Raw genomic sequence first — 16,463 nt, forward strand, 5'->3', positions numbered from 1 at the left:
TTAAAAGTTCTCATCACAAGAAAAAAAAAGTGTAACTATATATGGTGACAGATATTAACTAGACTTACTGTGGTGATCATTTCGAAATATATAAATATCAAATCATTATATTGTATATCTGAACTAATACGATTTGTCAATTATATCTCAATTAACAAGAAAACCTCACATATAATGCCAAATAGTGTTGAAAATGTGCAAGGTATATATTTACTAATCGTGACCACAAAACAAATAAATGTCATGGCAATTTGGAATTATAACAGCTAGGAAAAACTTATTCTTTAAAGGTGGACAAAAAAAGAAGGAGGGAAAGATACAGGTATAGAGATGCAATCATAGTAATACTTAAGAATAGTCTGAAATAAATATTCATTGCTCACAAGATAAAAGAGAAATGGGTCTAAGAGTGATTTCAAAGACAATTAAAGGAGTCTAACTTAACATATATTCTAATTTACCCACACAAACTAACATTTTTACACTTTTCATTTCTTAGATACTACAACACTTTTATTAAAATTCATCTAAAAAACATTTCTAAGAAAAGTTTATGATTTTTTTAATCTAAAAATCATCATGACCTAGCTTTAATTTTACAGTATAAAAAGTACTGCACTCTCTCTTAGCTTGAATATTATTACCCTTCATACTTTGCAGAAGCAGGTATCTTCGGGCTATAGACTGTGTTTGCGAGGAGGGGGCTGTTTCAGAAGAATTTTCCAAAGGTCCAAGCAATATATTTTGCAAACACATCTGGTAATCAGTTATGTTATGAAGAACATGAAGAAATGGACAAAACAGTGATCACCAGGGATATAACATTCCAATTCCATTTAAGGTCCCCTTTTTTGGTTCAAATTTTAACTCTAAAAAATTTTCTTTCATCATATCAATGATAATGTTAGTTAACATTTATAATAATTCTGATATAGATGGTATTAAAAGTTAAAACAAGAGGTCACTTTAACCTTGAGCTTATTTCAACAACTTTTGATAAATTTAAGCTGTATCCTTGGTGTGTGTATAATCACAGAAGGATTAAAAACAAAAACATGACTCAAAAAAACCCCCAGCAGCTAAAAGTACCTCTCTGAATAAGAAATAAAGCTTCAGAGTGAAAAAAACAAACCTAATCAAAGAAACATAAAAAGATTTATACCTACAGAAGGAACAAGAAGTACACTGATTAATCAGAAAAAGGATATATACATTTTTTCTGATCAGGGCCTTATGCATGTAATATAACTCTCTGCAATTGCTATTACTCAGTAGTACTTATTTAAAATTTAAAAGATTAATAGTAAACTAAGATAAAGAGAAGTTAACTTAAAATGTGTTGTCAGTTGGCAGCTCATCCGATGTTATTTACAGAATTTTAAAAATCCAGTTTTGATCACTTAGAATAAATACAATGTCCTGAAGTACATACTGTTACAGGTAAAGTTTGAGAGTGCTTACACACTATGCCAGGCTCTTTTAAGAGCTTTACAGGAATTACCTAGTTTAATTTTCTCAACAACTCTTAAGAGACAGGTCTTCTACTGCACCCCATTCCACAGATGAGGAATATAAATCACAGAGCTGAAGTCACTGCCTAAGGTCTCCCAGCTGGGACCTATGACCAGGATTCAGGCACAGATAGTCTGCTCCCAGACCCCTGACTGTTGAAATTAAAATGTACTTTCACAAAGTAAGATCTCTGGCTAATTGGCATTTTCAATAATTCAGACCACTAATTACTTGAACATTAAAAATAATTATCCCCTTAAAAAATTAACCCAAGAAATGTTTTTAAAAATCTTATTTCTTCCAACATTCAACCAGGAAAAATATGCCTAAAATTTCTCACAGACCAGCTATTAAGTATTCCCAATGAGTGGTGAGTAAAGTCATCTCCATTGCTCTGATTTTAAAAGCCATCTCTAGTGATGTCATCACCAAGAATTCCATTCCAATGGAAACAAACTCCTTCACATTCACCTTTTTTTTGTGTTCGGAACATTTCCAACTGTTTCTGTTGCTGTCGTCTTAACGTGTTAACAATAGCTATTGCTAATCTCAGTGCTTCTCTGGGGTACCCATGAGAACGTAATGCGTCCACTCTTGCACAAGCTGTAGGAACATGTTCTAAAACAAAGAATTAAGGGGAGAAAGTTGCCATCGTCAGATATCTCTACAAAAATAGCATTTAAATCGTAAGATGTTTTTCCCCAAAATACTATTTTAAAAAGACACGAAAAACCATTTCTGAACTTGGATTTGAATGAAACACTCAGCTCCTACTGCCAAGCATTCATCCATCTCGCACTGAATCCCTCAACTCTCCACCTCCCACTCCAATAATGCTATAGAAATGAAACAAAGAAGTAAGTCATGGAAATGTCTTTCCGGTTTGGCCACTTACCATGCCAGAGGGGCCACCCGCGGGAGTCAAAGAGGGAGTTTTCAGTGTCGTCATGGTAACAGTAGTTGGTGTATAGGTCACTGCTGATAATGTGCTGCAAGTGGCTATCCTGCCAGTGGAGATCGCATGCCTCGATGGCTCGGGTGAACACCGTCCGATGTGGCCTGTTCGATGAATCTGTTTTTTCCACAATTCAGAAAGCCGTGTCAGCTATTATTCACATGTGAATAAATCAGTCATACCATTCTGTGGCCAGAGGTTCATGAACACACCCACACACACTGTCCTGCACCCCCTAAGCAGAAGGATGAAGGGTGAATACTCTCATGTCCTAAGTACTAGGAGGCAAGTCAGCCCAAAGAGCCACCATCCACTCACTTGTTTTATCAAACACAAACACTCTGCAGCCATCAAAGCTAAGGTTAAAGGCATCCTGCAAAAAGAAGTGTCAAGTCTAGTTTCCATGCCAAATACACTCAGAGGAGGCACTCGGCACAAAAGTCACATGAGAACTCACTGCTCCCCACTGCTGAGGTGCTGTGGCGGGCTGCCCTGACGGGATCAACAGCTCTCACAAACACTATGCAAGAGATGCGACACCAGCCATGGAACCTTTCAGGAAGACGCAATCAGCCTTGAAAGATACGCAGAAGGGTTGTGCTTTTGGTTGTATTTTTTAACTATATTGTGCGGTTTTGCACAATTAAAACTATTATGCTTCTTGGGATATAATGATTAAATGCCACTTTATATCCCAAAGGGCATAAATGCATATATTTAACATTTCACAAAGCCACACAACATAGCTACAAAACAAACCAGCGCACTTACCTTGCCCCTACAGGCTGCCTCCTGACTCCTGTGCAGGTTCCATGACTGGTGTGATGTCCCCAGCATAGTGTATGCCGGGGCATCACAAAAGAGCAGAAGCATACACTCCGAAGAGGATTCAAGTTTCAGGACCTGACGGAGAAAAGAAATGTTTGGGGAATAAAGAATATTCTCATCCCAACTCCTGGGATTATTCAGTCCCTCTGGATAACATGGTTCAAATTCTGTAACTGCAATCCCACCCCTTGGGTCCCCACTCCAGACTTACCTTCAACTGTGCCACAAACCTTAGCAAGTCTCAACTGAAAATCAGGGTAACAAACTATGCTTACGTATGTGTATTTTACTGAGCTCTGGTAACACCCCTCACTATACTGCGACTTAATGAGAAGCAAACTGGAGCTCTGGCTAAGCAAAGACAAAAAGGGAATCATAAAAACCAAAACACAACCAAATTGAGAAGAACTCTGAGAACTCATCTAGCGCAACTCCCCTATTCTGCTGATGGAACCAAAAACCGAGAGAAGTGATGTGACTTGCCAAGGTCACGTGGCCAGGCAATGGCAGTCAAGATCAAAACATAAATATCCACACTCTAAATTCAGCTATTTCAGCTGCTGCAAAAGGGCTTCTGAGAGGTCTTTAACAGAGGGAGACAATACTTCAGCTTGGTTTCAGGTCAACTGAGAGATCTGTATTTGAATGTGGGACGTATCAAAATGTACAACAACACAATTTGAGAGGCATAAATACTGACGAGTCTGCTACAGCCCTGCCCAGTGCACATATGCACACCTTGCAAATAGGAAGAGGGGGCCCTATAGTCAAGGGCCTTTGAACCTATCAGGGCTTTTTTGCTGAGCAGGGTAAAGATATTCCTACCCAACAAGAAACTGTTCCATGACCTCTGTCATTTGGTTAAATATTCCCAAGTCCAAAATTTACACATTTTAAGTGGCTCTGTCATTTCACTTTTTTTATTTAGCACAAATCACAGAAACAGAACTTAAAACTAGAAGGAGACTTTAAACAAGCAACTTAGTATTATGCACGTATTAATAAAATTAGGAGTTCTACTTCTCTTGGCTCACTGTGGTAATCGATAATAAAATTAAGTTGTAGAGTATTATTCCATTTAAAAAAAAACAAAAACCTTAACTTTTCACATGTTTGTATGTGATTGTATGAGCAAAGAGAAAAGTACAGGAACACACCACACTTTTAACAGTGGTTACCTATAAAAGACCAATAAAACCAATTCTAACAAAAAAGGCTAAATATTCTGGCTCCTCTAAACAGAAAAGAAAAAAGAAAAAAAAGGCTAAATACTAATGAAATAATAATTGAATGAAAATGTAAGATATAAAGTCTCTAATAACATGGGAAATAAAATAAAGATTGTGTACATAGACAATGACTACAAAGATAAAATTTGATTAGTACCAAATTGCGGTCAATTTTTATTTTACATGTCTAGTTTTTTTTAATTTTTGTAACAAGATGGAAAAAAGAAATGGATTATCTTAACAAAATTTTCAAAATGATAAATTTTAAATAAAGTACATATAACATTAATACATGCTGATTAAAGAAAATTTGGGAAATTCAGAAAAGTAAAAAGGGGAAAACTAATAGCTCTTTTATCAAAAAATTATAATTAAAAAATTGGCTATCATTCTGGTACCTGTAAAAAAACCCTACTCTTTCAAAGAGTATGGATTTTAATGTTGTTAATTAATTCTAACAAATAATCTTAGCGAAGACAAGGCCTGACTCCTCCTTCACATTCCCTCCAGTGTGCCAGCACATCCAATTCTGCGCATGGCCTGAGTCATGTGCACACCCTACCCAGCTGCAATGGTGTGGCTGCTGGGTTCTGCTAGCTACCGCAGACTCTCCCCTGCACTCCAACAGAGGTGCGGCAGGCTGAACATCAGCGTCCCCCTGTACAGATGTCTCTTCTGAAAGCCCCTCTAGAGGATGTGGATATTCTGCTAAAAACAGGAACCCTGTACCTTTAGGCCCAATCATGAGAACTATTGCCCTTACAAACTAGATTCTGACTTCATGTGCCTGGACCAAACCATACTATGAAATGAACTGTTTCATCTGGAGGCTAGACCACTTCTTAAAGGCTCTCTAAAGTCCATGAAATATTTCTGTTTAATCAAAGAGAAAGTAACCAAGTGTAAAGTAAAATAGTAAACTGTAAAATGTAAGGATGGCAGTCCCAAAAAGTAGGTGGTGAGTTAAACACAGAGCAATCTCCAAATACAAAGTAAAAGATTAAAGTGATTACCTAGGTAGATATAGGCAAGCCCTTTCCTAGCAATGGAAGAAAATAAATGTTGACTTGTTAAATTTGAAAATTCTAAGCTTCTGGAAAAAACCACAAACGGAGTATACTTATTTTCTTTAAAGTTATTAAAATAGTCATGGGCAATAAAGATATGACAGATTCCAAATACTAAATTCCCAAGGCAAATATCTCTAGACAAAGCAAAGCCAGATCTTTTCCAATTCCTAAAACTTCTTTTTGACTGGACAAGTCCCTATGGAGCAATACACCTCATTTTCTTTCTTTGTAGAGACTGAAAACACTATGCTAACATTCATACTCAACACAATGCCCAGCTCTTTCTAGTAGAACCAACTGCGTATAGGGCCAGCACATACAGAATGACGATCTCAGTTCTGAATCCTTCCGGGGTCATTTAACTCCCACCTTACATCGATCTTAACTTTAAAGTCTGTCAAATCCCCACAGCATCTCTCCCCCTCGGCCCCAAAAAAGGCAGCAGGAGCACAAAATCACACAAAAATAGTGACAAGAATTAGTGAATAAAATTTTTATTTGTAAGACTTAATTTCTTTAAGGACTTGGTTCTGAAAGAGAGAAGAAAATAGTATAATAGCTGGGAGGGAAAATGAGGCCAAGGAAGGATTTGGGGTTTTTCTGAAGATGAGAGGAACTTGATCTAAATGGGAAGATCCAACAGAAAAGGAGAAACTGAAAAAATAGCATAGAAATGAGAGACACAGGTCCTTAAGAGGACACATGGAAATGTCTGAAAACATCTCTTAGTTGTTACAAAGATTGGAGGGCACTATTAGCTTACAGCAGGTGGGAACAAGTATGCTAGACAAACCTTTAGAATAAAGAATTTTCCTACTCCAAATGCCAACAGCATCCCATGCCCCTCCAGCCCAGTCATAAATATTTATTTGCCATATATTAAAACTAACAATTTTTAATTGATGAAATTACACAGCAACCCCAATATGAACTGGGTTGCACCAAAAGAGATAAAAACACAGTTTCTCAAGCATCTCAATATTTTGTTTTACAAGGTAATATATTACCACCCCATTCCATGATTTTAAAAATTATTTCCCAAACTAGTTAATAGGGAATTTTAACGCATACTAATACATAGAAGTATAATATCTGTACTCTGATAATATGAAAAAACACAAAGGAATCAGGTAAAAATTAAAAATGCATACATTCATATTCAAAACATAAAGTCCTTAACTTACTGTAAGTTCTAGTGGGTAAAATAATTTTCCTATATATATTATAAGTTACTATTATAAGCATATATGCACAATTAGGTGGATACAAAGTGAGCAGAATATTACTCTGGACTCACCTTGGTTGGCATTTGCACCCTGAGGCAAAGCATTGGTTAAGTTGGGTAATTCACTGCCATGATTCCCATCTTCCCACGGACAGACATCAACACTGTTCCACTTTTTCAGCTGTTTTAGCCAACTGGCCTTCTGCTCCAACTTGCAGTGGGGATTTAGAACTATACACATCCACAGAGCACCTAATTTAAAGGGAGAGAGGGAAGTAAATTTCAAAAATTATAAAAATTTCCAATTCTAATAACTAATGGTACATTTTAAATACTTTCAAAATGGACTCAGGTCTGCTATTTTTATAACTCAATTCTCTCCTTAATCCAAGCCATAAATCTCATACAGAGTTTAATGGAAGAACAACAAAGTCCAAATTTGAACCAAATATACAAACACTGTTACACATAAAGATTAAAGAGATTACAAATGCTAAGTGTAATCACCCTCCCATTTGTGTGACATTTTGGACAAAAATGTCAATAGAGAATACAACCCTATACTCCAATTTGCCACTGTAATTTACAAACAGGTTTTATGTTTGAATGCTGCAACAAACCGCCCTAAATGGTTCTTCAATGCAAAAATTAAATTTCCCTTTTTACAATAAAATCATAAAGGTATACAATGGACACAATTGGTTTCCTAGTCTTCTTATAAGCTTTCCAAACTTTATTATGTTTTAAAATTAGTATGCATATCTATATATCAATTAATATGCATATTTATGTCAACAGATCTTTAAAAAAATTTACTTAAACATACTTCCCTAAATGATTTAGCCAGAAACTAATCATTTATAATAAATGAAATAACTAAATTTCTGTCTTTATGTGAATGAAAACATTAAGCATTCATCAAAATTTCACTTGTTTGTCAAAGGAAAAGCTATAATGAATTTATTAGAAGGCATAATTCGTAATTTGAATTAAGTACTGATAAAATTTATTATTCCTTTCTACATTCTTCAAAGAGATAACTAATTCAAACAATTATTTCATAAGTTCTAAAACTTCAAGTTTTACTTTACTAATTTCAACAGGATAGATTGTAGTATTTCAAACACATTCTCAACACTTTTTTTTTGAAAAGGTATGTGTATCTGTGTCTATTTTAATCAACTATGTTAGCCAATGAATTAACAAAGGTAGAATGAGCCTGTTTGTTTTGTCCAAAAGAGATGCTTTACATTTTTCCACATTTAAAATTAGCAAGTTTTCCAAGTGTCCATCAATAGATAAATGGATAATGATGTGGTATGTACACACACACACAATTATTGTTCAGCCATTAAAAAATGAAACCTTGCCATTTCCAAAAACAAGCATGGAACTAGACAATATAAATGCTAAGTAAAATAAGTCAGCCATATGATTTCACTCATATGTGGAATTTAAGAAATAAAACAATGAACAAAGGATAAAAGGAGAGGAAGAGACAAACCAAGAAATAGACTCTTAACTATAAAGAACAAACTGATGGTTCCCAGAGGGGAGGTGGGTGGGGGGATGGGTAAAATAGGTGAGAGGGATTAAAGAGTACACTTACAATGATGAGCAGAGTAATGTATAGAACTGCTGAATCACTATATTGTACACCTGAAACTAACATAACACTGTATGTTAACTACATTGGAATTAAAATTAAAAACTTAATAAAATTAAAATAAAATTAGCAAGCTTCTTTAATTACAGAATCTGATATTTTAAATATCAAATAAATTTTACCAACAGAAAATAAAAATGGCTACGACCTATTTAAGCCACAGATATTTAAAAATTATATTTCTGTATTTTAAAATGCCAATTAAAAACAAAATGTGATCAGTTAAAATGAAATAAACCCACTATAGCTTATCTCTCCCCATGAATACAAAACACAGTACCTGAGTACTCTACAAAGTAAATAAAAGGAAGCAGACTAGAGAAATAAAACTTTAAGAAGTAAGCCATATCAGGCTGATTTCCTGTTACTTTTTCCCCCTCTCTTGTCTCCTGGCTTGGACAGAAGATTAGCTCCATTTGAGGGACTTTGCAGAGGCCACATACAGCAAAAACTTAAGAGAAATCTCATCTAGTTGGTGAGAGAAATGGGAAAAGGGGCCCTCTTCACACTCAGGAGCTGGAGAGGTAGATCCCTAGATACTATGTACCAACAGGTCTAAGTCCTGTGCACCAGAAAGACCAAATGCAACAGAGCAAAGCTTTGAAAACTATGGATATTGTCACCCAAAGAAGGTGAATTGGAAGTTATGGTCTGAGTCTACCCAGGTTGTTGATGGTACGCTTTAAAAAACAAAACAATGCTCCACAGGACTTTAATAAGATCCAGACTTTCAGGGGACGCCTAGGTGGCTCAGTTGGTTAAGTGTTTGCCTTCGGCTCAGGTCACCGGAAGTCAGAAGTCGGGCTCCTTGCTCAGTGGGGAGCCTCCTTCTCCCTCTTCCTTTGCCCCTCCCCCAGCTCATGCTCTTTCTCTCTCTTGTTCTGCACTCTCTAAAATAAATAAATAAAATCTTAAAAAAAAAAAAAAAGACCTAGACTTTCATAACACAGTATTCAAAATGTCCAGGATCCAAAATTACTTGGCTTACAAAGAAACAGGGAAATGTGATCAATTCTCAAGGGAAAAAACAATCAACAGATGCTGACTAAGAAGAACCAGATGTTAGAATTATCAGTCAGAGACTTTATAGCAACTATTTTAACTATGCTCCATGAGATGAAGGTAAACACTAATGAAAGGAGTAAAACACAAACTATAAAAAGAACTAAATGGAGATTTTAGAAGTGAAAAAATATCTGAAAGAAAAAATTCACTGGATGGGATCAATGGCAAAAGGGATGGGAGAGATGGAAAAGTTGGTGAATATGAAGATAGTAATGATCTCATCTGAAGAACAGAGAAAACCTCAAAGACAAGGAGGAAAACATCGAAAGGTGTAACATTTGTGTCATTGGAATCCCAGAAGATGACACAAAGATACAGAAAAATGTAAAAGAAATAATGACTGAAAACTTCCAAATTTGGAAAAATATATGAATTTTACAGAATGAATTGAAGCTCAGCCAACCACAAAAGAGTAAACTCAATGAAAGCCATGCCCAAACACCTCATAATCCAATCACTGAGAAACCAAAGTTAGAGAAAAAAAATCTTGAAAGCAAAGAATAATAAAACACCATATATGGAAGAACGACTCAAATAATTAGAGATTACTCATCAGAAATCATAGACGATAGAGGACAGTGGAACAATATCTTCAAAGTGTTGAAAGAAATTGAAGTGTCAACACAAAATTCTATATCCAGCAAAAATACTGCTCAGGAATGATGGTGAAATAACGGTACCCTCACATCAGAGAAAACTAAACATTTGTTTCCAAAGAGATCTGTTCTAGAAGAAATGCTAAAGGAAGTTCTTTGGGCTAAAGAAAAATAATACCAGAGGGAAACTGGGAAATACAGGAATAAAAGAAGAGCAACAGAAATGATAAATACCAGACTACATATAACAAACTGCTTTTGTCCTTTCAGTTTCTTTAAAATAAATATGACTATTGAAAGCAGCAATTTGAACACTGCCTTGTGGCATTTTAAATGTATGTAAATGTAATACACATAAACACTATAACATTAAGAAGGGAGAGTAAAGGGACCTATAAGATTATTAGACTCTACATTCTACTTAAAGTGGCAAAATACCAACTCAAAGCAGACTGGTTAAGGTTAGGTATGTTTATTATAATACCAAAACCATTAAAAATATACAAAAAGATACAAACAAAAAAGACAACAGATTAAATGAAATACTAAAAAAGGTTAGAACAATCCAAAGAAGGAGAGGAGAAAACAGGGTAGAAGGAACAATAAAAATAGAGAGGATAAACAGAAAACAAGTACTAAGTAGTAGACTTAAATTCAACTACTTCAATAATTATATTAAATGTTAAGTGGTCTAAACATACAAATTAAAAGAGATGGTAAAATCAGATTAAAAAGCAAGACTCAACCCCATGCCATGTACAAGTAAGCTACCTAAAATATAATGACATAGATGGATTAAACAGAAAAGGATTGAAAAAGATATACTATGCAAACACTTTCAAAATAAAGCTGAAGTGGCCATATTAATATCAGACAAAGTAGATTTCAGAACAAGGAATACTAATGTCAGATAAGGTGAGACATAATAGGATAAAAGGGTCAGTTCTCTAAAAACAGATGAGAATCCTAAATGAATAAAGCTAAACCTAACATTAAGACTTCAAAATACACAAAGTATTTAACTTATAGCTTAAATGAGAAATCAACAAATTCACAATTATATTTAGAAACTTTACTGAAACATACAACGTATATTCTCTGATGTAACAAAATTAAACCAGAAATCAATAACAGGAAGATATTTGGAAAATTCCCAAATATCTGGGAACTAAATAACACAAATAACTCATGATTAAAAGAGGAAGTGATGAGAAAAATTAGAAAACAGTCTGTACTGAATGAAAACACAAATAAAATGCATCAAAATTTGTGATCTACAGCTAAAAAGAGTTTAGAGGTAAATGTATAGTATTAAATAACTTGTACTGGAAAAGAAGAAAAGATTCAAAGCAATAATCTGATATCCACCTTAAGAACCTAGAAAGAGAAAGCAAAGCCAGCAAACAGAAGGAAGGAAATAACAGATCAGAAATTAAGTAAATTGAAAACTGTCCACCTCCCAAATTCTATGAAACCAAAAGATTAATGAAATCAATAAACCTATAATCAGAGAGAAAAAAAAGAAAGACAAACTATCAGTATCAGGAATAAAAGAGGAGATATTATAATGCCTAGAGAGGCATTAAAAGGCTCAAAATGGAATTCTATGAACAACTTTATGCCTATAAATTCTACTAATTAGATAAAATAAACAAATTTCTTAAAAATCAAAAATTACCAAAGTTCACTCAAGAAGCAATAATAACCTGAATAGTAATAAATTTATTAAAGAAATTAAATCTGTAATTAAAAATCTTTAACAATGCAGGTTCAGATGTTTCTCTGGAAAATTATACCAAACATTTAACAAAGAATACCAATTTTACACAATAGCTTCCTGAAAACAGAGAAGGGAATGGTTTCCAACTTATTTTAAGAGGCCAGCATTACCCTGATAACAAAAACCAGATGAAGATATTGCAAGGAAATATAATTACAGATCAACATCCCTCATGAACAAAAGAGTAAAACACCTCAACAAAATATTAGAAAATCTAATTAAGAAATATACAAAAAGGAAAACACACCACAACCAAGTTCAGTTTAACCCAGGAAAGCAAGGTTGGTTCAACATTAAACATCAGAGTTAGTAACTCACTATATTAACAGTCTAAGAAAAAACAAAAACATGACCATTTCAACAGATGCAGAAAAAGCAATTTTCTTCAACAGAAAAAGCAACTGACAAAATTCAACATTGCTTCATAATAAATAAAACTCAGCAAAATAGGAACAGAAGATAACTTAGCATGATAAAGGCATCTGTGAAAGAAATCCTACATTAACATCAGAATGGCAAAAGACTGAACCTTTTTTTCTGAGATCAAAACAAGGCAAAGATGTCTGCTCTCACCTCTAGTGTTCAACATCACACTGGGAGACAGAGAATCTTAACCAGGCTCCACACCTAGCACTGAGCCTGATGCAGGGCTTGATCTCAGGACCCTGAGATTGTGACCTGAGCTGAAATCAAGGGTCAGATGCTTTACTGACTGAGCTGCCCGGGTGTCTCTACGGCAGCTTTACTCATAAATGCAGAAGACCGGAAACAACCTGAATGACTATAAACTGGTGAACGGATAAACAAACGGATGCATTCATCTAACTGATTACTACTCAGTAGTAAGAAACAAACCCCTGACACACATATAACATCTCAAATGCATTATGCTAAGTGAAGGATGCCAGAATCAAAAGGATTTGTGTGTGTACACACACATATACTCTCATTATTTAATTTATAGGACATTTTAGAAAAGATAAAACTAAAGGGACTGATCACCAATGCAAAGGATTGAGGGTCAGCAATGGAAATGGGGACAGTGTGAGGGAATTTTTGGAGGGGATATAACTGTTTCATATGTTGACTGTAGCGACTGTTACGGGACTCTATTCATTTGTCTGAACTCAAAACTGTATAGCAAAAAATCCAGATGTATGTATTTCTTAATAATTACAATAGACATTTACTTAAAGTAATACATTCGTAGTCCAGAGAGTTCTAAATTGTATATCTCAGGTTTAATCAACTTCATAAAAATACTTTGAGGACAGATGCAACCACAGATTTCAACTACATGATTCTTTCTTTGCCCATTTTTCTCTCTCCTTTCTGCCTAACCTCTTTCAGATATCATTCAAGGTAGAATTTATCCTATTTTGTCCACTGCTTTTTTTAAAATTTTTTAAAAAATTTATTTATTAGAGAGAGAGAGCATGAGAGAGAGAGAGAGAGATCACAAACAGGAGTGAGGGGTAGAGGGAGAAGCAGACTTCCCACTGAGCACAGAGCCCGATGAGGGACTCGATCCCAGGACCCCGAGATCATGACCTGAGCCAAAGGCAGATGTTTAACTGACTGAGCCACCCAGGCACCCTGGTTCATTGCTCTTTATGCAAAATCTGCTGCCTCATGGTTAGGTGCAGTGCTCTCTTAATGTGAATAATCCTGTCATTATAAAGATTCTTAGGAAGTAGTCTTATGGCTTCTTTTACACCAACATTCTCACATACTCTATCATCTTGCATTAACTCCAGTTTATTGAACCCTGCAAGCACTATAATGCCATTTTTGAATATCCTCCAGCCCCCAGCTGGATGCTGCAATGACAGGCCTGCTCTCCATGATGATCCAAGACCACAGACCTATGTATTTTCATAGTATTTACAGTATATTTTACAGTATAGTAAGAATTTTACTGTATGTAAATTACAAAGCAAACTACTGCTACATAATATCTGTATCAAACAATACTGCCTACTGGTACTCCAAAGATTTAAGTATGAGCATTCTTTCCACAGGAATCCTCTAACAAGCCAATGGACATTGCATAAATCACTACCTTATTAATCCTATGCTTTTCCCATGCCCAGAAACATAAAATCAGCTTCTAATGAAACATGACCACACACTGTCACAAAGCAAGGGACAAATCCAAATGGTACCTAAAGAACATGAAACTGACTGCCTTTTCCACTGAAGCCCATTGGAAAATGAGATATAACTTTACCAGGTTTTAGGCTGTGGAGTAATGGACACCCTAACAACATGAAAAAAGTTACATATAAAAGCTATATATTGCACCAAAAATTGCCACCGATATTTATGAGGTTATACTGAACTAAAAAAATTTTCAAATCATCAAATTTCTTCTTTAAAAAGTAAATTCCTAATATTCAACAGTTAATGCTTAAAAATTAAGACTTTTCCAAGGGCCCCTGGGTGGCACAGTCAGTTTAAGTGTCAGACTCTTGGTTTCCGCTCAGCGTTGTGAGATCGAGCCTTTGCTTCAGGCTCCACACTCAGTGTGCAGTTGGCTTTAAACTCTCCTCACTCTCTGCCCCTTCCCCCACTCTCTATCTCTAATAAATAAATAAATATTTTTAAAAAGGACATTTTAAGTTTCTCTTCCACGATGTTTTTATCGTATAATTCTACTAATCTTAAATGAACACATTATCAGACGAAACTAAAATCAAGAAGTTGCCCTGAAAGATGTGCTGTGACTAGTTTCATCATCAGATTGTTAGTGTATTAACAAGGTTGTGTGTAAAAGGGCAACAAGTAAAGTAATAGTGACAAATAATGTGATGTAAATGTTTTTCCAAAATGAGTGATTTATCTTCAATGTGTTCATTATGAATAAGAAGTCTGTATTTCAGGGTCCTGAGATGGAGCCCCACATTGGGCTCTGCGCTGGGCACGGAGCCTAAGATTCCCTCTCCCTCTGCTCTCTCTCTCCCTTTCTAAGAAAGAAAGAAAAGAAAAGAAAAGAAAAGAAAAGAAAAGAAAAGAAAAGAAAAGAAAAAGATGAAGGGGGAAAAAAAACAACCTCAAATAGATTATGGTCCTTAAAAGCAAAATCCTATGTGTTTTGGAAACTTTAAGTAATGATTTCTATGATTTGAGGAAAAAAGAAACCCATCCTAGATTTTTATGCTTACATTTCTCTAATTAGAAAATTTCCATTTTGCAGAACAAGAAAAAATTTCAAAAGCCAAGCCTTTATTAATTTGCCTATAACATTCTTTTATTGCTCACCTCTCCAAAGGGAGGTTTCATCCTGAAAGGATGTTCTTAATGTTAGATTCAAGTTCAGAACTATAATAGATATGGTCTTTTATCTTAACAGTCACCACTACAAAAGCTGTAATTAGCCTTAATAACCAAATTAACCAAATTGAGTAAGTCATTCTCCAAATTTTATTAATTCAGAGTTCCACTTTGGGCATTTATCTCTTTCCCTTCCAACGCACGCCTGAAACATCTGTAGTTTTAAAAATAAGGCTCTTTGATAATTAAACACTTCATTCTGCTGTCCGTCAGAAACATTAACCCTTGTAAGGACTCAACGAAAACTACTACACAGAACTCAGTGAGAACTTAGCATTTCTAGCACCTACCAGAGGACCTGGCATCTATAAAGGTATTATTGGTTCTTTCACAAAGGACACTTAATTATTTGCTATGAATTACAATGAAAACAAATTCAATACTTTTAAATTGCTTTCCTAGCTTCAATGCCTCAAAGTGTATAAAGGCAATTATCAAATCACTGGTGTGTGCATCATTCAGTTTCTGAATTATCCACAGCACATTTCAGCTCTAGTCCAGCTTTTCTCTACCATCCAGCATGCTTTTACTTTTCTTTCCACTAAGACACCTCATCTGCACGCAGTGATTTCACCAAAAAAGACGCACTGTTACATACAAGCCAAGGTAAACCAAAATTAGGAAGGCAACTCCCCAGGGAAGAAGAAAAAGATGAAAGAAAGCATTCTCTTGTACAAGGTGAACAGCTCCAAACCACTCAGTAGTCTTAAACCTGTTAACGTCCTACAACTGACCAACCAGTGAGCGAACGTGGCTAGACTCACACTGAGGCAGATGACAAATCACCACAAAGACCTTCCTGACTACACGTGCATTTCACCAACAACAGTGCCAGCGGACCAGCACCCATACTCCCAGAAAATGTGGGTAACAAGAATTAATGAATTCTACATGCCCTGAAAGCCTGTCCTTTCCAGCAAACATTTAGATGTACAAATACTACCACTGTGCCCCAGCTCATACACCCATCGTTTTACATTTCCAACTAGGAGAAATGTTTGATAAACCAATTCTGATCTGGAAAGGGCAAGGTATGTCCCCGGCCAGCCCATTTAGTGTCTCTGAGGTGGCAGTTCCCTACTTAAACAATAGGGATAATAATTCCTACCCACCTTGTAGGGCTGCTTAGACTTACAGTGTTTGAAAACTGCAGAGTTCACTCAGCTGCAAAAGGTACACTCCCTGCAAAGCCCTGTGTAGAAGA

General features: G+C 35.4%; 1 protein-coding gene and 1 pseudogene across 1 annotated transcript in view; both read right to left on the reverse strand.

Moving 5' to 3' along the window:
- The window catches only part of ZSWIM6 (zinc finger SWIM-type containing 6), a 69,584-nt gene that overhangs the window by 18,218 nt on the left and 34,903 nt on the right, over positions 1-16,463 (reverse strand). The window contains exons 5-7 of the mRNA XM_008691674.1: positions 6,892-7,071; positions 2,408-2,584; positions 1,984-2,130 (exon numbers count right to left, since the gene is read on the reverse strand). Of these exons, the coding sequence (XP_008689896.1) occupies positions 1,984-2,130; positions 2,408-2,584; positions 6,892-7,071 (504 nt within the window). The remainder of the gene's footprint in view (positions 1-1,983; positions 2,131-2,407; positions 2,585-6,891; positions 7,072-16,463) is intronic.
- Positions 13,216-14,303, reverse strand: LOC103663845 (annotated as a pseudogene).

The sequence above is a fragment of the Ursus maritimus genome, unplaced genomic scaffold (assembly GCF_017311325.1).
Source record: "Ursus maritimus isolate PB19 unplaced genomic scaffold, ASM1731132v1 scaffold_5, whole genome shotgun sequence".
NCBI lineage: Eukaryota > Metazoa > Chordata > Mammalia > Carnivora > Ursidae > Ursus > Ursus maritimus.